Raw genomic sequence first — 24,660 nt, 5'->3', positions numbered from 1 at the left:
ACATACTAACACTGAGACAGATGCCTGGTGTCAAAGCCATGGCCTGAAGCTCAATGCCAGATGTGTATTGTCATCCCCTTTGGCAAAAACTCTGTATCTATGAACTACCACATAGGTGGTAGTCTACTTAATGCCAAAAGTGTGATAAGAGACCTTGGGACACAGGTGGACAGTAATCTCTCCTTTGATAATCACATCGCCACAGTGGTCAGGAAATCCTTCTACATGGCTCACCTCCTCACAAAAGGTTTCTCATCCAGAAAAAAAAGAGATCATTGTTCCCCTCTACTCATCACTCATTAAACCCATTATAGAGTACAATGCCCCTTTTGCTATGTACCTCACAAGACATATACAACAACTGGAAAGGCCACAGATATACCTCACAAAGAGGATAACTGGCCTCAAACAGATGCCCTCTGCAGACAGTCTCAAAAAACTCCAGCTTTACTCTGCCGCATATCACCTACTCAGAGGCGATCTCTGCCTAACATACAAAGCTATGTCAAACCCAGAGCTGTTGGACATGCTCCACTTAAAGAAATCCCAATCCCTCCGAGCTACATGCTCTAGGGACCAAAACCTTGTCACCACAATAAACAGAACATGCTGGAGGGATAGATGCCTGTCCCAGAGATTTCCCAAACTCTGGAACAGACTACCTTTCTATGTCAAACAAAGCTCCTCATTAGCACTCTTCAAGAAAAATCTTGATGATTGGATGGGAAATAGGAAATTCACCCCAGGGATCACTTCTGTGGCTCTGCTCAACAGGGGCACAGGAAAATAATTTCCTTGGGTGTCAAAAGCCAGGATACATTTTTGGCTAAGCTTATATAGGCCCTAGGGCTAATAGCCTAGTACCTACCTATGAACCTATGAACAATTCCATGTCATATTAGAGCAAGCCACAATCTGTATCAGGAATACCAGTGTTTCAGATGCCCCAAATTTATAGCATATCTGTGTTTATTGTGTTACTGTATCTAAACAGGGATATTATGTAGACATGCAGGCTGCACAAGACTGCTGTCAGTGCAACTGACCCTTTTAGTTGACTTGTGCTAGGTTTATTCATCTTGTGGCAGGAAGTCTTTGCCTGGTCTATTTGAGTTGTGAAATACACCAAAGGACTTGTAGTGTAATCATTTTATTGGCCACAGGGCTCATTAGTCAATTTTCTGTATTCTTTTGTGCTGCTATAAATTTTGCATTTTTGCATGGGTTAGCAGTGCCCTGTACAGTAGCAAAGACCTAAAAAGCAAATTTTCCTTGTAAAATGGTCCATAAAACTGCACCCTGTAAAGGAGTAATATAAAGTCAATACCTTGTGCATCAACAAGCTTACAGCAGCTAGTTGGGTGTCGAGTTGCAATGCTTGCATATTTAGTAAAATTCAGTATTGTGTAAACATTAAAGTTATTAGAATTTAGTACTGTTTTGCTTAATCTGTCCCAGTAAAGCACCCTTATTAGTCAGCACCAATAATGCACCCTTAATTGCCTTCTAACCCCAATACTTCACACCCTTGTAGCTCACAAATCAAATGACTGGACAGCATGGTTATGTAATTTCCTAACTTTACTCTATTCAGCTTGGTGGATATTGGCATCTTGAGACAATGTAGCAATTGTCAGAAACCATTTGAAATGCTGTGACTTGCTAGAGTGAATTCTGAAACACAGAGACGGAATGGCCAACAGAATACTATGTCTGAGATGCTATTTCTCTGAATATTTCCTTTTCTCTATGGTATAGCGATCTTGGAATTAGTATATATAAGTCTGGAGGTGTGAGGGGCCTGCCCACATGTGGGCATGCAGTGGGGAAGATTTTAAGGAGAAGAGTAATTTACAAGATTCTCTCTTCTACAGGTTTTCAGTCTTTTTTTTTTTTGGCTTTTTGGCACTTAGCATTTCAATAAGGAACCCAACTGTCTCATGTTTAGTGACAACCACTTAATCCTTAAAGAAGCTGACACATTATGCAAGATGGGGTCTATATGACAGTATAGAATGGACTAAATAGCAAATGCTATTTAGTCGATCCGATACTGTCAAAATGGCAAAATAGCGAAGTCACAGAACATCAATTTTTTTCCCAGGGAAAAAATTCGGTGGGCTGTCTTCGGGACTTTGCCATTTCCTCCACTATGATCTCTGAGTTAGTATATTTAAGTAGGGGGGTGTGGGGGCGAAGACACTCACTTATATTTGTGTTTAAGTTTGCTGTTTTTTTTACTGAGCAGCAAATGTTTTCCCTGGGAAAATATTCGCTGTTCCGTTTGTTCGATATTTTGTTGTTTAGATATTATTGGTATGATGAAATAGCTTTCGCTATTTTCATTGTACGATAATATAATATAAATGCTACAAGATGTGTACTTACACAATGACACTGGAGGCTAAACTCCTGCATACAAGTGCATATCAGGTTGTCAAAACCATGCACACAACACACACATACACAGACTAATGTATGCTGCGGAACTTAAAAAAAGAAGTTATGTCTTACCATAATGTTCCATCTGTGTTGTAGATCTTTATTCATTCATTACTGATAGGACTTTGGTTCCATCCTTGGAACCAACACGGCTGTTTCCAAGCTCACGCCAGGCAAAAACTCTCAGCAAAGACCTACCCATAATGCCCCTCTCATAGTCTCTTCAGATCAAGCACAGTAGACAAGGTCTTTCCGTCTTTCTCACTTCGTGATATTGTGTCTTGTACTTTGGGACCCAAGAATGAAGATTTGTCAACAGGCACATTGATGAAGGAAGATTTAAAGGGGTCTGCGAAATCACACAAATGCATCCAAGCATGCTGTCTCATGATGATACCTGATGCGGCTGCTCGAGCTGCCCCCTCGGTGGTGTGAGATATCAAGCGCATCAAGGAGTTTGAGATAGATTCCAAGGTAGCTTAGCTGCGAGGTGACAGTGTTACGCACCTCATCAGGCAGTACCCCCACCAAAGATGTAGAAATTTTGGAAACTAGGTTTCTTTAGAGGTGAGTGAAGTGTACCAGATAGTTCAGTGATTGAATGGCAAAGGTCGCTGAAGCATAGGTCCACTTCCCGAGTCTGTCCATAGCCCAAGACTCCCTGTTCAGGGTAAAAACAGTGGAACTATCTTCTGCCAGTTCCCTCTTGGTGTCCACCACCATGACCTTGGAATCAACTACCAATTGCTTGGACCAATTGAGCTGGTCTTCATGGGTGGATAAAATTTTGTCCGGCCTCCAGGGGACAGGTTCTACATAATTCGGGGCCTTCCAGGTACACTGCATGATCAACTTTACAAGCTCATCTGTAGGTGGGGTCACCAAGGAAGTAGATGGCTGGGCATGGAAGGCCTGCAAGAACACCAATTCCTCCGAAGAAGGGTTAGAGGACTTCCAATCTCCCCTCTGCTTGAGGATTTTGAGAATGTCTCTAAATCAGACATCTTCTGGGGGAGACCGTGGGGACCCTTCTCTCTCATTGCAATGGGTGTCCTCAGTGATAGAGTCCTCAGAGGAATCAAGGTGCTTCCTCTTGCATCGTTTCTTCCGCGGTGGCTCCCCAGTGGGATATTCTGAGGAGGACTCCGGAGAAAGACTTCCCTTCAAGGGAAGGTCTTGCGGTTCCCATGCCTGGGATCCTAAAGTAGGGAGGTTGGGACAGCTGCATACTAGAGGGGGGGGTTCTGGTGTCGATACTATTGGTGCTGACTGCAAGCCTGGTGGAGGCAAGGACCCTCTCTATCACCTAGAAAGCAGGCCTGCCCGAGAAAGGATGGGAGCCTGGAACTGAGAAGGACAACCTCGGAACTGCGATCACACCCTGCCCTGAGAAGCCCGCCTCCAGGTGAGGAGCTTCGAGAGGACTGATAGCTGTCGGTGGAGCCATGGACATAGATGGTGCCAGTGAAAAAAGGCACCAAACTATGAACCATGGTGCTGACAGCCCAAGTAATGCTCCGAGAGTGCATCGGAGCTGATGCGCCAAGAGTAATAGGTGCTGACAGGGCAACCTCTGCAGTCAGAGCCGACACAGTTTGCACTGGGATGGTCATCAGTACAAAAGTCCCCAGGGCCTGGAAAGGGGGCAGAGGAGGATATACTGGTGAGTATGCCATGAAAGGTTCCATTCCAAAGGGGATGGGCTATCCTCTAGCTACCAGAAGCTGGTCTACAACCTGCACTACATCTTGTTCTGAAAGACTCCTGGTGGATCTGTAGGAGGCTGCTGAAGGAAAATCAGGTCTTTCAAGAAAGCAGCTAAATTGGTACCCCAAAAAAGGGTCATAAGTTGGAGAATATCTGGTTCTGGGAAGGTGTTCAGCCTTTGGAACTGATGGGGTCATTGTCTGTGGAGCCATATAAGCTATCGGCACAGTGGCCAGGAATGGTGCCAAAGCGGGTATGGTAGTCAAAGCTGGTGTCAGAACCAAGGATGGCACTGAAGACAATGGTGCCGAAGCTGGTAAAGTAATAGAAGTCAAGATCAGAGGTGGCACCAAAGGAGAAGACACAGTGCCTGGTGCTGAGGTTGCCTGCACCAAAGGTGTCGGAGAAGTTCAGTGTCGACTTGGTTCCGAAATGGACGGAGATGTAGGAACCAAGTGACTCAGTTTCTCTTTGTGTTTTTTAGTCTTAGAAGGTGGTGAGACTTCCATAGCAGACAGAGCCTCTGAAAAAGATGTGTTCATCAAACCTTTCAAAATCAATTTGTTTTTGTGTTCAACTAGAGTGTGATTACTGAAACTGGAGCAGATATCACATGAGGCATTTATATGGTTAACACCCAAACAATAACCACACCAAGCATGACTGTCTGAGTTGGGCATCTTACACCCACACTTATCACACTGCTTAAACCCCAATTTAGCTTTTTCCAACATGACACTAATCTACACTGACATAAACAGTCAAGAAAAGGAAACAACAACAACAGAGTGAAACAGAAAAAAGTTTTTTTTTTTTTTATATTGAAAGAAATAAAGAGAAGAGTACAAACAATGGTACCTAGAAATATCTCAAGTGGTAAGAAGAGGGCCTACCAAGGTAGTTGAAAGGGACAGTACCAACAATGGTATAAAGGTAACTACCAAAGGTAGAGGGTAGGAAATAGAATAAGTCTATAGACGAGAGAAGAAAATTAGTGAAAACTGACTAAAAAATAAAGTATTGAGAGAAAATTACACAAAATTACACAAAATTCTAAACTTAGTTTTGAGAGAGAAGGCTTGGCATGTCTGATGAAGAATGCAGCAAATGAGATCTGAAGAGACTATGAGAGGAGCATTATGGGTAGGTCTTAGCTGAGAGTTTTTGTCTGGCGCGAGCTTGGAAACGGCCATGTCCATTCCAAGGATGGAAGCAAAGTCCTACCAGTAAGGAATGAATAAAGGCTTACAACATCAGATGTAATCTTCCTAAACAACAAGGATGACCTAGACCACTAATTGTCAAAACTATACCTCAGCAAGCCCAAAGGCACTCAGAAAAAACAATACCTAACACCACACAAACTTGCACTCTCAGTGGAGCCCCCAAAAACTAAGCCCCGAAAGGCAAGCAAACACACTTCCCAGGACTCTCGTTATAGGGGATATACTGATGCCCCTCTAACCAGGCTGAACAAGGAGAAGATAACTGTTAGTTGCTTATGTAAAGCAAGGGGTCATCAAATGATGCATGCACTCAAGTCATTTCCCCAAATGTACCAGTATGATTCCATCACAGTCCACGTATGTGTAAATGACATGGCATGTACTATATGAAGAGAGACATAATGGATCTTTCAGACTATGTGTCTCAGGCTGGTATGAGCCTACCAATGAGCAGCATATTACCATCACCAGGGATGACACCACAATATGAGCAAAAAATTATTGATTTCATCAAGTGACTGTCTTTCTGGTGTCATTCTAAGGGAATCTAATATTTGTCACCTTTTGAGGACATGGTTAACAGACCACTTGCTTTGCCAAGGATGATCTGCACTTTTCCCCCTCTAGGCTTTCAAATTCTGGCTAAAATGTTATCCACTCCAAATAGCCTTTTTTAGATAATGCCAAACCGACAAACCTACTGACTTAGCAAAATCAACTCAACTGAGCTTCAAGGTGTTACTGCACAATGCTAGGAGTATAAATAAAAGCTAAACTCCCTCTAAGCCCTCTTGATACTTGCGAATATATAAGCAACTGTGCAGTTACAAAGAAATGGTTTAAAGTGGCAGACAGTACCCTGCCAGTGCAAGGTTTCAGTGCCTTCCACACTGTTAAATCAGTAGTTGCACAGACAAGGGCTAAAGGTGGAAGTATCTCAATATACATCAATAACAAACATTCCTCTAGAGTGCTTAAAAAGGATGACATTCTGGAGTTCCTCCAAGTTAAGATCATCATAGACAAATCTTGTACCATATCCTAGCCAGCTATAGGTCACCCTGCATGTTCCAAGAAGATCACAATCCATACTTGAACCTACTGGAGACACTTATCATCCAATTACCCCCTCTAAAGACTGGGAATCCTACATGACCTAGAATCTACAGGCACAGAGATGCCTGGACTTCACAAATGCAAACACCCTTGACCAAATAGTGAATATCCCCACTACAGGCTCCAACATACTGGGCCTCGTGCATACAAATATGGGAGAACTTTGCACCCTGCCATTGCTCATTCTGCCTGCAAAGGTCCTGCCATAAATATTTCTCCTTCGAAATCAACATCAACTTCATAACCCCATTAAAACCATCAACAGTTAGGAACTATTCCAAGGCAAATTAACTTTTAAGTGATGGTTTGTAAAAAATCAAGTGCCCCTCCAAACCCAGAGAACACAGAAGGCTATGCTGAATTGCTCTCAAAAACTTTATACAGCCATGTCAATGGCTACATAGAGGTGGCTGCACCTACCAGAATTAAGCTTAAGACTATCCCCAGAAACAAACTTCCCTGGTATCATCCTAAACTAAACAGAATATACAAGAGATGGACAGATTACGGTGGTTTGGGCACATATACAGAAAAGCAGAAGACAACCTGATGAAGAAGATTCCAGAAAAGAGGTAGATGGTTTGTGTGAGAAAAGATCTACATCAGTGTCAGACATGAGTGTCAAAGAAGGCAGAAGTGTGACATTGAATCAAGAGAAATGGTGACAGTTAACACGTCACCCTGACCCCATGTAGAAAATGAGAAAAAGGGGATTGATGATGATGATGATACAACAATGGGAGAAAAAAATATGGCAAAATTCAGGAAGGGTAATTCCCATAACGAAAACAACTCTCCCATCAAAGTAAAATGATAACTAAGAGTGCTAATTAGGTCAAGCAAAGGCAACTCTGAGGTTAAGATAGCCTCCCAGGTGAAAGATAACCATAAGGCAACACAGATGGAATGTTAGTGGAATGTTATCTGATGTCAATTTCCATTCTATACTCAACAGTTGGGGGAGAGTCCCCAGCTACCTAAAATCCAGGGTGTGCTCTAAGGAAGGATATTCCTGTGCACAGTTGGGCCAATGGCTGCTCTTCTCCTCGAGACCAGATCCAGTCTGTAATGAGTGATAAAGGTATGAGGGTTTGCCCAAGTTGCAGCCACACATATATCATCCATGGAACCTCTGAACAGAAACACTGAAGCAGTTGCCATAGTTGAGTCGGCTCTTAGAGGTTTTGTCAAGGCTAGACCCATCTTGTTATCGATATCAATCTGTCAGCCACCATCAGGCTAAAAGTTACCTTTGCAAGTGGTTTGCCAATTTAGAATCTGCAAAGAACACACATAATTGATCTGTCTTGCCAGTTTCTTTTGCCCTATATAAGTAAAAACGTAACATATATTTACCTTTGTTTGCAAATTTAGGAAAGAAGACTGGCAAATTAATGGACTGATTGATATTGAATTCTGACACCACCTTAGGAAGAAAAGATGCAGTGGTACTTAATGTGACTCTATCTATTATGAAATATCAAGGAGGTTTAAGTGACAATGCTCGAAATTTGAAATTCTTCTAGCAGAAGTAATGGCCACTAGAAAGATACTTTTCCAGGTCAGGAACTTAAGATCACATTTAGCTGCTGAATCAAATGGAGAATGAATTAAGGCCTGCAGTTCTAAGTTGAAATCCCATGGTGGAGTAGGATCTCTATTAGGGGGTCTCAGCAGGAGTGTGCCTCTCAAAAAAGCTTTACAAAGTTTAGAACAGGCCACAGAAGAATTCTCAAATCCAATATGAAAGTCAGAGAATGTCATTAATTGAACTTTAATCATTGAGGAGCTAGCTCCCTCATTAAAAACTGTTGTTTAAGGGAGAAGCAAAAAGCTTGCAGCAAGGCTGGCCTCATTGATGGAAAATCATTTCTGTCACTTCCATGTTACGAGACCACTCATGAGGTAGAAGAATGGACCTGCTCAATATATCTGCTATCACATTGGACTTCCCCAGAATGTGCATTTCTATGAGAAAGCGGTTGGATGAGATCACCCTTTTGCACACTCAGAGTGCTTCTCAACAAAAGGGATAAGATCTGGTTCCCCCCACTTGTTGATATACCAAACTACTGACATATTATCTGTCTGGATTGCAAATGTCCCAAAAAGAAGAGAGTCTTGGAATGTCTGCAATGCTAGGAACAATGCTCTCATTTCCAGAACACTGATATGCGTGTTGACCTCTTTGGGGGACCAAGTGCCTTGGACTGTTTTCCCCAAAAAGTGCCCCACCACCACCCAATCTGGGAAGCATCCGTGGTCACTATGGTCTTGAGCTGAGGGAGAATGGAAGGATGGCCTTGCAGAACTTGATCAGATAGAGTCCACCACCCAAGGTATTTCTTGCATGCCTGAGTGATTCTTATTTGTGCTGACATACGTTGCTAAAGAATCAAACACTCATTTGCTAGCATCCACTGAAGAATTCTCATATGGTATCTCATTAGAGGAACTAAAATGATGGCCATGGAGAATGACCTCAAGGTTTTCAGAATTAGCCAAGCTGAAACTTTTTGATACTGTGAATTATTTTTCTAGCCTGGATTCTGATAGTTTGCACTCTTGAGAGAGGAAGAGAAGCTGTCACTGAAACTGTGTTGAACACTGCTCCTATGAATTGCAAGGACTGAGTCAGTTGTAACTGAGACTTGTTGTAGTTTATGTTTATCCTCAGATAAGAACAAGTCTGGATCACTTGATCTCTTGCTATTATTAGTAGATGCCTGGTCGGGGCGGTAATAAGCCAGACGTCTAAATATGGAAACACTCGGAAACCCTGCAGTCTCAAGTGAGCCGCTACCACTGCCATGCATTTTGTGAACACCATGGGGGCTGTGTTGAGGCCAAAGGGCAGTGCTCTGAACTGATAGTGACTGGCTCCAAGCTGGAAGTGCAAAAACCTTCTGGATTGTCTGTTCATTTTTATGTGATAATATGCATCCTGAAGATCTATGAAACACATCCAATCATCCAGAAAGAGTAGAATGGACTGAACCATGACTAACCAAAACTATGTATGTTCAACTGACTTGTTCAAGTCATTGAGATCCAAAATTGGTCTCCAGTCCTCTGTTTTCTTTGGCACTAAAAAGAATCTTGAGTAAGTTTTGGATCCTATCTGGTCTGGTGGGACCTCTTGGATGACTCTTTTTTCTAGCAGCTTTTGTATTTCTAGTACTGCTGCTTTCCTCTGACTGGGTGGAACATCGGGAATTTTGCAAATGGTTGGTGATGGAAAGGAAAATGGAACTGTATAGCCTCTGGAAATAATACTCTGCACCCAAGTATTTCTGGTTAAATCTAGCCAAGCTGTCTGGTGCAGGGATAGTTGATCCCTGATTGCCTCCAGAGGGAGACAATTGGGACCCTTTCAGGAGCGCTGATAGGGTCTGTCAGAAAAAAAAAATCTCTGGATCCTTGGTTTTGTGGGCCTCCATTGCCGCATGGGCGTAGATATCCATTTGAGTTCCCCCTCAGCCCCTGGGGGAACTATCTCCAAGTGGATCTTACAAGGGACCTTGGAACTGCCTTAACCACATTTTTCATCCACCCCATTGATTCCTACAAAAAGCATTTTTGAGGGATTGAAAAACATGCTCACTGCAGAGAAGGTCTTTCCATCTTTTCCACACCTGGAGAGTGTTTTAGGGCCAAACAATGAGCTGCTGTCAAGGGGAGCATTGATGAACAAGGACTTAAAAGGCTCTTCAAAATCACACAAGAGCATCCAGGCATGTCTCTTGATGGAACTGTCTGAACCCGCCACCACTGAGGCACCCTCGGCTGCATGCGAGACAAGCCTCATAGAGGAATTTGAAATAGATTGAAAGGTAGTCAAGTGAGAGGACTAAGCCTCAGAAGTAGTGGTCCCTGAAAGGGATTTTGAAAGCCCTTTGATCAAATTCCTCTGTAGGCTCGTAAAATGTGACAAATATTTTAGCAACCTGAGAGCATAGTTTGCTGAAGCACAGACACACTTCCCATATCTGTCCATCACTTTAGACTCCTTGTTAGGGGGATGGACACAGAAACTTTGCTCAGCAAGTTCCTTCTTGGTGGCTACCAGCACAACAATAGTGTCCATGGGCACCCCCTTACTCCAAAATGCATTCCTGACTGCTGTCACCAGAATCCTATCTATCATCTTAGGAATTGGCTCAATTGAGTCAGGTTCCTTCCACACCTGCCTAAAGACCAAATTAATGAGCTCATCGGCAAGTGGAGTAACCCAAGAGGTAGACGGGCCAGCTCCAAAAACTTCCAGAAATAATGATTCCTCCAGTGAAGGGTTGCTGGAGGACCAACCACCTCTCTGCTTAAGGATCTCAAGAATGTCTTCAAATGAGATGTTTTTTGGAGATAATTGTGGGGACCCTTCTCCTTCATCAAAATTAATATCCTCAGTGACTGACTTTTGCAGAGAATCCAAGTGCCTCCTCTTGCACTTCCTCTTCTGAGGGACTTACTTGGTGGAATGTTCCCATGAAGTGTTGGAAGAGATTGTAAGACCCTGTTGGGTGGTCTAGAAGCCTTACGATGGCTGTCCCTGTGGCACAGAATGATGTGGCTCTAAGCGCAGAGACATCTGGGAACTAGACTGGAGATCCAAATGAGCTGGATCCATCCATCCATCCTGTCAGAACAGAAAACACTCTCTTCACTACCTCCAAGGCAGATCACACAGGAGAGACAGAAAACAGCAGCTCCGGGAAGGCAGGCTTCTGGATCACTGCTTCTCTCTGCCCCAAAAGCAAACCATGTCTCCGAAGGTTTACTAACAAAATATTGGACATGGCTTAGACGTCATGCTAATGTCAGAAAGTGAAATGTTCGACACCCATAATGTCACTATTGACATGGTCGAATGCTTACATGTGTGAAAATAAAGGTAAGGATTCACACCATTTCCAAAGTGTGGTATGTCGACTTTATTATTAAGTGACCTTCGATAATTCATTGTCAATCATGTGTGCTACTTAATATTCATGAGGTTGATCTAATTCAATGGTCACGTTTTTGATCATTGTGCTTTTGATAGTAAAGCATCTCTGAAAACCTCAGAGTGGACTCTAATGCCTTGGAACTGAAAAGGGTAGCTTTGGCTCTGAGAGTTATCCAGATCTGAAAAAGTCAGAGCTGGTGTGCTCAGAGAAGTCTTTGGAAAAAGATAAAGGTACCTTCAGATCAGAGCCAGATGGACCTGTAAGATTCAGATCAAGGACTCTGAAACAACCACCAAAGAATTCCCTCATAAGAGGAAGTACAAAAGTCAGTCACTGAGGATACTAACAACCACTAACAACCACTGGGATCAGATAAGGAGTAGGTAATGGTGGTGGTGACAGATGGACATGCTCCCTATCTTGAGGGGGAAGGAGCCAGAAGAACACACATCTGCATCTGCACCAGGAGTAATCTCCTCATCATTCTGAACATATTCCTCTGTTAGACTCCTGAAAGAATGAGATGAGGCAAGCGACTGTGACCTGGAACAACATCTCTCCAGAAAGGGAGAGGGAACCCTAGAAGGTACTGGATCCAATGCTGGAGAATATCTTGTTCATGGTAGTATCTTTGGATCAGAAGATTTTTTTTGTCAGATCAAAAGGAGAGTGGATCTGAGCAGATTTCAGATCCAGTCTTGTTTTTTTTCTTTGGCGGTTCTGAAGAAGTTGACGGTATTGGAGACTTAGACAAGGTCTCATTAGTCTTAGTCTTGGGGGAGTCAACCCTAGAAAAAGGCTCTTCGAATGAAGATGGAAGCAACCTCTTTAAAATTAGCTTATTTTTTTCTATCTGCTATGGCCCTAGGATTTAAACTTTTGTAGACAGAACAATATTCTCGAATATGTTGTGGGCCTAAACAATAAACACATAAAGTATTGGCATCCGAAAGTGGTAATTTATGCCCACACTTTTGACATTTCTTGAAGTTTTTTTTTTTTTTTTTAATGTAAGTAAGAGAAAGCGGAATACCAACACTGGTATGAAGAACTACATCAGCATGTACAATAGAAATAAAATGATAGATTATAAGAAAATACCAACTATATACTAAAATAGAAGTGCTGTATCCTTATTATTTCCAGTAATGCTGGCACATCCTTTTCTGTTGATTCAGTATATATCATTTTAACAGTTGCTACACCCCTTCCTTCAGCATCATACATTTCATAGGTTCATAGGTAGGTACTAGGCTATCGGCCTTAGGGCCCATACAAGCCTAGCCAAAAAATGTACCCTGGCTTTCGCCACCCAAGAAAATTATTTTCCTATGCCCCTGTTGAGCAGAGCCACAGAAGTGATCCCCGGGGTGAATTTCTCATTTCTCATCCAATCATCAAGATTTTTCTTGAAGAGTGCTAATGAGGAGCTCTGTTTGACATAGATAGGTAGTCTGTTCCAGAGTATGGGAAGTCTCTGGGACAGGAATCTATCCCTCCAGCATGTTCTGTTTATTGTGGTGACAAGGTTAAGGCCCCTAGAGCGTGTAGCTCGGAGGGATTGGGATTTCTTTAAGTGGAGCATGTCCATCAGCTCTGGGTTTGACATAGCTTTGTATGTTAGACAGAGATTGCCCCTGAGTAGGCAATATGCGATGGAGTAAAGCTGTAGTTTTTTGAGGCGGTCTGCATAGGGCATCTGTTTGAGGCCAGTAATCCTCTTTGTGAGGTATTTCTGTGGTCTTTCCAGTTGTTGTAGATGTCTTGTGAGGTACATACCAAAAGGGGAGTTGTACTCTATAATGGGTCTATAATTTGTTATATCATCAACACTTTTTCTCTTTGATATAGTCTATAGGTACAGGACACACAAGAACACTGGTACACTCTTCAGACACATGTTATTCACCAAACACCTCTGTCACATGCAATCATGTTTTAAAATGAGGCTTGGATTTACTTTTATGGGCACCTCAATCTACCAAGCAGAAGAATAACACAACAGAATTATGAGTGGGTCGCTGATCATAACCTGCTTATTAGGGGTTTGAGACATGGATCCCAAGAAATTCATCTTGAGAACAAAGGTTGAAAGGGGAATCTTGGGATCCATGTTGAGAATACATAATAAAGTATTATGACTGGAAATGTAGTCATAATTCTTTGTAGTACAGGGAGCTTTATTTGATTTATAGCTACAGAAGAAATGCACCAAGTGTTGGTTAACTTTCAAAGCTGTAACGCTCTTAGCAAGCACTGCCAGAAAGGCAGTAATATGCCTTCTTATTTTACACAAAGTCAGGGAGATATTACTGGCACAGACAGCAGGCAGAAACAAATCTGTTTTTTATTCTACTGTTGTTGTTTGCTGGTCAGTACTGGCAGATTTAACTACCTACTTTGATACTGATCTTAACAAGTGAAGCATGGAGTGCTTAACATTTGTTAATATTGGGTCTCAAGCTACAAATGCACTTAACTGATATGTCTTTTTCTGGATATCGAATCAAAAATCACCTCGTTCCATGCACTTCAAATGTTTCATATACTTCTGGGTCCGCTTAACTGACAATTAATACTGTATGAATGAATCTGGGCATACATCTCTGTCCTTAAGGTGAGGAGGCACTTGTGAGTGTCACTGTATATCACACTTTCCTCAGAACACAGGACATGAACAAGGCCTATTCTAGATGCCATGATGATGGAAGTATTAACCTTATAAGAACACATCTGTCTCAGAATCAAAATGTGAGCTATGCTTTTAGTACACTCTCCAAATGGATTTGGTGGATTTTTAAATTTGCTGTTGAATTGTTCAAGCAATACTAAGAAAAAAGGTACATTTCCTTGCTGGTTGTGCAAGCATTGTTGTTTTAAAGGTGCTTCTAACTATCTGTGTCTGATACATAATAAAAAGACATTTCTAGTCAACAGCAGATTTAACTGTAATTCCATGGTAGTGGCTTATCTCTTTGGATACCTTAGCTATGACGGTATCTATGTTGGCAAAACACCAAGGAAGCTGTTGCAGTGCATCCACGAATATATGAGTGCTAATTGTACTAACAATGCTCTGTACAAGCAGTATTGAGTATAACTCTTGCAAACTTTTTCTCTTTTTTGTTATTCAGCAAGTGACCCAAGATGTAAGGGGATGCAGATCTGAACGCTAACCTGGAGGCTAGGTAGTGATATTGCAACTCATACTCTTTGGTGACAAATCCTCTGGTCTTAATGAGCATATAAAAACAAAGAACATTTTTTAATTATGACCCTTAAAATAAAATTCAGATATCTTTTCAACTTGGTCCAACTTAGCACACATTATTTAAACAGCTTGTTCATGGAACACATATTTTAAGGTTATCATAAATGTCTCATTAGCCTGAGCAAATGTTTTTCCTCAGATTTTCACTGGTCTGCCATCTTTTAGATGATGGAGTCCTCATGGCAAGGCAGCTTTAAGAAGTTCCTGAAAGCATGTCACCTTATAATTTTTACTTTGTTAATTCTGATTTTATTGCTTCTTCAGTAATATTTTATATCAAGCCATCATTTGTTTTTCCATTTGTATGTTTTTTTTTAATTTTGTAACGTGCTTAGTCACAAGCACTGTAATGAACTTAAACATGGAGTATTCATAAAGGCCTATGAACCCATTCTTCTACAAGGAAGATGTCCTCACCACAAAAGGTGGCAGGCAAATCAGGATGCACTAGTATGTGATATCCAATTTTCAGTAGCAGGATTGGGAATGTGACAGAACTGTGAGCTGGGGTGAGTGAAGTTCAGTAGCAGGATTGGGAATGTGACAGAACTGTGAGTTGGGGTGAGTGAAGTCTCAGTTAAATAACCAATAGGGAGCTTACATGATAGAAACTAAAGACTACTAATGAATCCTGTTGTCTGAAGCTTTAATGCATCACATTTACAGGAAACAAGCCGAAAGATCACATGATATGTTATATGCAATCAGTAAACATAATATGTAACGCCCAGTTAATTATAAGTCTTATTGCTTCCTAACTGTGATAAAGAATTAACAAAGTTTGTGGACTCAGTAGCGTTTGTGCACAAGTAACTAAGCTGATGTCTCCGACATTACTGATCGATTGCTTTCTTACATTCCGTCAGGTACAACAGCACTGAACAACATGCTCAGTAAGAATCTATTGTATTTTTACAGACTATCACCAGACATAAGTACACGACTTTATGTTTTGTTACTGATGTGCCACACTTACTAAAGGGAAGAATGCATACTACACTGAAAACATGTAATAAGTGAAATATATTTAATTTGTATTAACTTTTTTATTGCAACCACCTATTCCACAGGCTTTCAAGATTTTGTAAATTATGTAGTTTAACAAGTCAATCCAATTCTAACCATTTAAGGGATCTAAAACATTTTAAAGACATTTACATTTTGAAGCCCAAAAGCATGCCTGATGTCTGCTAGCTCAAGACTTTTGGCAAAAACAGGACATTCTGAAGGAAATCATAAAGAGCTACCACACAAATGTTTTGGAATAAAGCCCATCCTCATAAACAAGTAAGAATGTAAGAATGCTAACCACTGGCCTCTTGTATTCTGGTGGCACGCATCCGTTTTTGAGTATGGAAGCTGAATCGTGAATGAAGAATATTTCAACAAAGTGAGAGAATAAATAGCTCCCCAATGTCAGCAAGTTTTAAAGGAAGTGACCTTAGCAAATGATAAAAAATAAATTACTGCATTTTCTTCAAGGTTGGGAGGGTGGCCTAATGGTTAAGGTCTTTGCTTTACAAACACAAGATGCAGGTTTTGAGTCTCACAAGGGATAATTGGCTTGGCTCGCAAGGGCAATTAGCCTAGTACTAACCTATGAACATTCATAATAAATGTATGTGCCATTTTCATGCTACAACGTTGAAATGGACAGTGTTTATAGAAACATATTGCCATAGCACATAAGCACAGCATTCAACATGTCTATAGTTATACCATATATGTGATGTGGTAACACTTTGGCCACTTGTTTTAAAATATATTCCTAAAAAGTACAGTTGTGAAAGGAAACACACCATAACAGTAGATGTTCGAATAATCACTGCTGCAGTAGCCTTATCTATATGAGTTATATACTGAAGAGGACATAATAGCTGGCACCTTCCACATGTCAAACTATCAGAACTTTCCTGCCAACACAAAGAGAGGGAGGCTAAGCACTGAAAGGACAATGCTAGGTGTGATGATGTCAGGTAGTGCCAGCTATGTCAGAGTGCCAGAGAGAGTATGACAGTGCATGTGTAACATATGCCAGCATAGCTAGCTGGAATTTTGCAAAGAATTTTATGTCACTTGTATATCAAACTGATTTGTACAGATGTTTGTGTTAAAATGTATTTGTAAAGCTGCTTGTGTTAAAAATGTATCAACAATGGGTCCTGCTGGACAGAAAATAAATACCTGTTTATATCAGACTGTACTGTTGTAACTGAGGAAATGTATATATGTTAACAGAGGATGCTGTAAGAGAAGGGGTTAAGCTTAGCTCAGCTTACCTTAAAAAAATAGCCAGAAATTAAATGACTTGGTTTAGGCTCTAAAGATTTTATCTCACAGGCCTGAATGCAGCCATAGACTCAATGTCTGGGAAAGGCCTGGGCTCTTATTGTCTTTAGTGGTGAACTAATTGCTACCCTGAGGTGCCAGAGAATGGCTGGTTAGTTTCTACAAGAGGGATGAAAGGGTTGGAATTGTTTTACAGTCTCCAGATGCCTTAGCAAAGCCCTAGGTGGGTATTGTGACACATCTATGCTAGATCCTGGTTCAGCTTCTATTCTGGGGAGCAGTGTGGGAACCTCAAAATCAGATGAGCAGATGTGATGTTATTCTATAGCCAGCACTGAAAATGTATTTAAATATTAGTGAAAGATGTGACAGTGTCACTCAGCACTCTCATTTCTAACAGATTTAGAGGAGAAACATCAGAGAATGAAGTAGATGATACCATGGCAATGTAAGCTAAAGTCTGGAGATGTTTGCTTTCAATGTAAATCCTAAGTGAACTGAGGCAGCTCTAGATAGCTTTAGGAGTAAATGCCTGACAAAAGAAGACTGGTATCCACAGTCACACTTTCCTTTTTTTGCATGACAAACACTAAAAAGTTTTTTAAAACAAAGTATTAACAAGAGATAGGGTCCTCAGTGGACTACTTATCTGCTTGAGTCTCTCTGCTAATGCCGACCAAAACACAATGTGGACAGAAGTCTGTATATGTGAACTATCAAGAAGAAAATTCAGAGGTTTGGCTATATGTACATTTATCTTACACTAGCACAAAGAAGGAAATGCAGTCCATAATAAAGGAGTGCAAGATTTGTATGCTGGCCAGACATACAAGTATCCTGGTGGATAAGTTCCATTAGCTAAGCTGGTTATGCTATACTAGTGTACAATGAAGCTGAGTGTGTGGGTTCAAGACCCACCATGTCATTGTAAATTAAATTGCCTATGCAGTAAAATTTTTAACTGCACAAGGGTTACACACTCCAAGGATATAAACCTGATCTCTGACATGAATAGATCATTCTGGAGAAACATGTGTGTTCCAAACATTGCCCCTCCTCTGGAATAGGCTTCCTATTCACATGAAGCAGAACCCTTCCCTGACCACCTTCAAGTGTAATCTGGACCAATGGGTAGAAAATCGCACATTCACTCCTGTGGTGGTGCCCATGTCCGTTATGGACAGAGGCAGTCTGTAAAAATTGTCAAAACCCAACTTGCTGACCCTTGTTATCTTTCTTCTAGGGATAGAAAACTAGGTAAAATGTCTGTATAACTGGCTAGGCTTGTAAGGGCTCTTGAGCCATTAGCATAGTGTTGTCCTATGTACCTAAGAGAGGAATATTGCAAAAATCACCTTATAAAAATGTCAGTGTTTAATACAAGTGAAATCAGAAGTTGACAAAACACCCAGAACCAATTTAACTTAAAAACAAAGTAGTCTCTTACAGATACTACAATTTCACTTTGTGAACACCTACGGAAGTAATATCACTTAGATCCAGTGGATAATTAATAAATGCTGACTGGTACTGTTAAGCAACCATGTCTTCTTATCTTACATATGAATATAGATTCAGATTTAGAAGATGCAAACATTTGGAAGAGTATTTCAGCTTTTGTCCCGAGGACAAGATTCACGGGTGTTGCATTTGTTAAAAGTGCAGCTTCTATAGCTACATTCTGCTTCTTGTTTCAGCTTTCAAGGTTCATTTAGCTATCTCTGGGATCAGCTGTTGACAGTATAATTAAGTATGTCACTCTTGAAAAGCAAAACAGAACATTGCTTTGTGCATTGCTGTTTCCTCTTTATAGCTGGCCTCTCTCAAATGGCCATGGCATGAGACTGTAGCCATCCAAGCACTGGGATGACCTTATTATAAAAATATCCGGCTGAATGACTGATGTCTGCCTTCTACATCATGCCATCAAAATTATGAGCACCTGCAACGATGTTCCTGTTTTTTAAATATTTACAGCTGATGTCAAGTATACTCACACAACTGTACTTTATTTTCTTTTAGTCACATGGACAAAGGACATTCATTCTGACTGTTGCATCTATTCAGTTGAGTTTTAAAACAATAACTTCACACACAAATGATTTTTATTGCAAGTAATGAAAATTATAATTTACTTTTATTCAAATGTATTTAATACCAACACAAATGGCACAAAGTAAGTGGGCTGCCCAGTAGATGGTCCTCTGTCATAATTTGTTTAATAATATACAGTTAGATAAAAAAAATGAAAAAGTGATGCATATTAATATAATAAGCAGTTCTAAAGATATGAGCAAGGAAAGGTAAGGGTGCCAACATGTAGAGTGATGTGCAAGTTGCGACTGGTTGCTTCCCAGTTACTGTTTTTTTCCCTCTTCTTTCCCGTCTTATTTCATCACTCCTATGTCTTTCCCAGTGCATGACTATCATTCTGAGAAATGTCATTGTAAAATGTCAAAAGGAACAAATGTCAAATACACATCTGTGCCACTCAGATGTAATGAATTCAACTGCATATCTAACACTTTTTTATACCTCATATGTCACTTGTTATTATTCATATGATGGCTGTCACATTAGTTTCATTTTATTGTATTCAGTACTCTTAAGCTACCAAAGTATAACTGCCACATGCCACACCTATTATATATATATATATATATATATATATATATATATATATGGGTCTACCTGACAACGTCGATAGCTTAGAACACCGACACTGAGAACACCGATGCCAGAAGATTGACAACTGAGAAGACCGACGGATAAAAACACCGACACTGAGAACACCGACAAGGGAAAAGGCTGTGTAAGTATGCGGTAGTGACGGACATTAGGGTGCGAGTAAGGTAAGTGTGCAATATTGACGGTCTGTAGGGATAGGGGTGGGTTAAGTGAGTTAGGGTTAGGGCGCGGGTTAGGTAAGTGTGCGGTAGTGATAGTCTTGGGGTTAGGGGCGGGTTAAGTGAGTTAGGGTTAGGGCGTGGGTTAGGTGAATGTGCAATAGTGACGGACCTTAGGGTTAGGGTTTGGGTTAAGGTTGTAGATAGTTATGTATGTGAGGTTTAGTGTGGGTTTGTAAGGATTTTGGTGTGCTTGTGTTGTGTGTGTGCTTTTTGGACAGGGGATTTGTTTTGTTTGTTGATTGTCGTTATTATGGTGTGTTGGGCATGTGAGGTTTCGTGTTTGTGAACTGTCGGTTATGTGGTGTCGGTGATTTCGTTGTCGGGCATGTGAAGTTTCGTGTTTGTGAACTGTCAGTTATGTGGTGTCGGTGATTTCGTTGTTGGTGTTGTGATGTGTCGGTGTTGTCAGGTAGACCCATATATATATATATATGTATATGGTTCCCATTCAGAAGCCTGAAACATCATAAGCCTGAAAATCAAAATCCTGAAACCAAAAGCCTGAAAATTCAGAATCCTGAAAACTCAAAATCCTGAAAGCCCAAAATCCTGAAAGACCAAAATCCTGAAACTCAAAATCCTGAAAACACAAATAATGCTAATATGTCACTATAAAGACACTAATATCTACCAACTGACCCTGACCCTAACCCTAACCCTAAGGTCCGTCACTATCGCACACTCACCTGACCCGTGCCCTAACCCTAACTCACTTAAACCGCCCCTAACCCCAATATTTGTCACTATTGCATACATGCCTAACCTGCCCTAACCCTAACTCACTTAAACCGCCTAACCCTAAAATAAAACCAACCGCACACTTACCTGACCCCAACGCATGACCTAACACCACAGGGCTAACAATAGCAAAGCCACAATGACATCAGTATGTCTATTTTGTGTTTTCAGGATTTTGAGTTTCAGGATTTTGGTCTTTCAGGATTTTGGGCTTTCAGGATTTTGAGTTTTCAGGATTCTGAATTTTCAGGCTTTTGGTTTCAGGATTTTGATTTTCAGGCTTATGATGTTTCAGGCTTCTGAATGGGAACCATATATATATATATATATATATATATATATATATATATGTGTGTGTGTGTGTGTTTCATAAATAGTAAAGAGATCATTGTTCAGTATGATTTTGTTACTATATGATATGTTATTGATTTGAATAACCATTATTCAGATTTCTTTTTGTTTAATTAATGGAAGTATTCTCGTTGGCCATGTTTCATCTTCAGTAGAAAACTGAGGTGCAAAAGCAGTTGTGGATCCTCATGAAATAATGCATGTAACAAAGTAATTATGTTAAAGTTCCAAATGAAGAGGCAATGGAGATCATCTTGCAAGGCAAGAGGTAAAGAAAAATGTGTTATTAAACCAAAAGCAAATATCAGATTTCTTATCTTTATAAACGTATTGTATAAAATTGTCACTTAAGAAAACTTACCTTGCATTAAAAGAAAATTAGTAGGTCATGTTTCTTGTAATCAAATAATAACAACAGCCTATACTTTTTAAAAAAAAGTATGTTAAAATGTGATCTTCCTTTTCAATACCTTAGTGGTGTGAAGTTAAGATGTTACTTACCACTTAATGTGTATTGTGCCATATAGCCACTGAATGCCACTATGGAATCAGTATAGAAATGGAGCAGCATGGATCCATAAGTACTCACAGGTCCAGGAAGCTGTCTACCACAAAGTGTGGCAACAGGATTTCCAGAAATTGCTGTTCCTGAGTAGATTTTCAAGCCGTCATATGCACATGTAGAATGAGCTGAAAACAAAGAAATATGTTAATGCTGTGCAGCTTAAATCAGTAACCATTTTAATAGATTACAATACTGAAAGCAGAATGTGCTTTTACAATGGAAAGTACAACTTTTTTTTCTCAAAAACTAAAGTTTAAATAAAATAGTAATCATTTTGTTGAAGTGATACTGAGAACTCATGTGCAAAAATTTGAAAAAGGGGTTGTGGATGGATGTATGGCTTGATCTACAGCACATAATTCTAAATCAAGTAATTTATGTATTACTAATTGTATGAACTTGTATAATAACTTAGCAAATTCATACAATTTTGAACTATAGTTATATTGCTGATGAAACAACAAACTAATAATTTTCTTAAACTGGGGCAGCTTGAATGGCGTGCAATCTTTGATCAGTAACTCAGCTGCCTTTTGTTAACTTTCATTTTAAATGGGATACACTAAACAGATTTCCAGAATTTCAACTTAAACCTTTTAAATTTCACCTAAAAATAAAATCAGTCAATTATTTAATAAACTAGGATGTGCTTGGCAAGGATCTTTCATTACTTAGCTATATTGCAGCCAGCCTTAGTTCAATTTAGTTACTTTAACTGAATAAGTGAACTAGTGTCTTGGACTATTTTCAGCCACAACTCAGGCCAAGGGTAATGGTGTGAATGTACGACTACACCTGTATCTGTATTTATATATATATATATATATATATATATATATATATATATATATATGTATGTGTGTGTGTGTGTGTGTGTGTATATGAGTCTCACTTTACATGATCAAAAATTCAAATGTTCGACTTTCATATGGCTGAGACCATATGATCGAACATTTAAATGTTCGAACATGTAAAAAAAAATGCAACACCCCTCACACCCCCTGCTATTTAAATATTCCAACTTCGAGATTGCACTACATTGTGGAAAAGGGAAATTTCCCGTTCCGCTCTCTATGGAGATCTCCATTCAGACTGTTCAAACTTTCGGTTCGATCATATGATCTCGGCCATATGAAAGTCGAGCTTTTGAAAGTTTGATGATCTGAAGGGGACCTATACATATATATATATATATATATATATATATATATATATATATATATATATATATAGGTCTCTGTCAGTTTACTGAATATACATAACATCAAAAATAAAAACTCTGACACAACATCATCGAAATTGCAGATGAACAAAAGTTTCTTCTTTTTTTCTTTTGGCTGCTCCCATTATGGGTTGTCATAGCAGATCATTTGTTTCCATTTCTTCCTGTCCTTTGCATCTTGCTTTGTCACACCAACCACGTGCACATACTCTCTCAGCACATGCATAAACCTAATGTTAGACCTTCCTCTTTTTCTCTTACCTGGTAGCTGCATGCTTAGTATCTTTCTCCCAATATACCCAGAATCCTTCCCCAGCAAATGTCCAAACCAACGCAAACTTCTCTCTCTCTGGCTTTATCTCCAAATTGTCCAGCCTGATCTGACCCTCTAACATACTCTAATCCTGTCCATCCTCATCACACCCATTGCAAATCTTAACACCTTTAACTCTACCACATCCAACTCTGACTCCTGTCTTTTCTTCAGTGCCGCCGTCTCCAACCCATATAACATAGCTGGTCTCACTACCATCTTGTAGAAGTTCTCGTTCACTCTTATCAGTACCTGTCTGTCAAAACCACTTCTGACACTTTTCTCCACCTTCTCCGCCCTGCCTGCACTCCCTTTTTCACTTCTCTTACACACTCACCATTACTCGGAACTGTTGATCCCAAGTATTTAAACTCATCCACCTTCACCAACTCTACTCCCTGCATCCTTATCATTCCTCTGCCCTCCATTTCATTCACACACATATATTCTGTCTTAGTCCTTCTGACCTTCATTCCTCTTCTCTCTAGAGTATATCTCCACCTCTCCAGGGCCTCCTCTACCTGTTCCCTACTCTCACTACAGATCTCAATGTCATCTGCAAATATCATAGTCCACGGGGACTCCTGTCTGATCTCATCTATCAACCTGTCCATCACCATTGCATATAGGAAAGGACACAGAGCTGATCCTTGATGTAATCCCACCTCCACCTTGAATGCATCCATCACTCCTACTGCAGACCTTACCAATGTCACACTGCCCTCGTACATATCCTGTGCCAGTCTTACATACTTCTCTGCCACTTCCGACTTCCTCATATAATACCACAACTCCTCTCTAGGCACTCTGTCATATGCTTTCTCTAATTACAAAAAGACATGATGCAACTCCTTCTGACCTTCTCTAAACTTCTCCACCAACATCCTCAGAGCAAACATTACATCTGTAGTGCTCTTTCCTGGCATGAAACTGTACTGCTGCTCATTAATCATCACCCCCCCCCCCTTCTTAACTTAGCTTCCAGTACTCTTTCTCATAACGTCATGCTATGGCTGATCAATTTTATCTCTCTATAGTTACTACAGTTTTGTGCATCACCCTTATTCTTAAAAATCGGTACCAATATACTTCTTCTCCACTCCTCAGGCATTCTCTCACTTTCCACGATTCTGTTAAGCAGTCCAGTTAAAAACTCCACTGCCATCTCTCCTAAACACCTCCATGCTTTCACAGATATTTCATCTGGACCAACAGCTTTTCCATTCTTCATCCTCTTCATAGATGTCCTTACTTCCTCCTTGCTAATTCACTGCACTTCCTGATTCACTATGCCCACACCATCTGAATGCTGAAATGCATAACATCAAAAAAAACAGCTATGGATGCCACATACCACTCTGAACCTCTGAATGGAGATTGCCGTACAGTGAGGATTGGGAAATTTACCTTTTTTCTCCACAGTAGTGCAGCCTCAGAGTTGGTATATATAATTTTCAGGGGGTGTGGGAGCTCAGTGGTGCTTGTCGCCTTCCAAAAACATTGAAAAAGGTAGATTTTTGTTTTTAAATTATGTGTTATAAATGCATAGATGATGTAATGGAAGT

At 40.3% G+C, this 24,660-nt stretch overlaps 1 protein-coding gene across 1 annotated transcript in view; it reads right to left on the bottom strand.

Moving 5' to 3' along the window:
• Window positions 1-24,660, bottom strand: part of LOC122792709 (cubilin-like) — a 3,134,001-nt gene that overhangs the window by 547,587 nt on the left and 2,561,754 nt on the right. Inside the window, exon 58 of the mRNA XM_044060295.1 lies at window positions 21,497-21,685. Coding sequence (XP_043916230.1) covers window positions 21,497-21,685 — 189 coding nt within the window. The remainder of the gene's footprint in view (window positions 1-21,496; window positions 21,686-24,660) is intronic.

This window comes from Protopterus annectens, chromosome 2.part0 (assembly GCF_019279795.1).
Source record: "Protopterus annectens isolate FY-2018-M chromosome 2.part0, PAN1.0, whole genome shotgun sequence".
Classification (NCBI taxonomy): domain Eukaryota; kingdom Metazoa; phylum Chordata; order Ceratodontiformes; family Protopteridae; genus Protopterus; species Protopterus annectens.
Note: the sequence above shows the minus strand (reverse complement) of the source record. Positions and strands in the feature narration are given on the sequence as shown.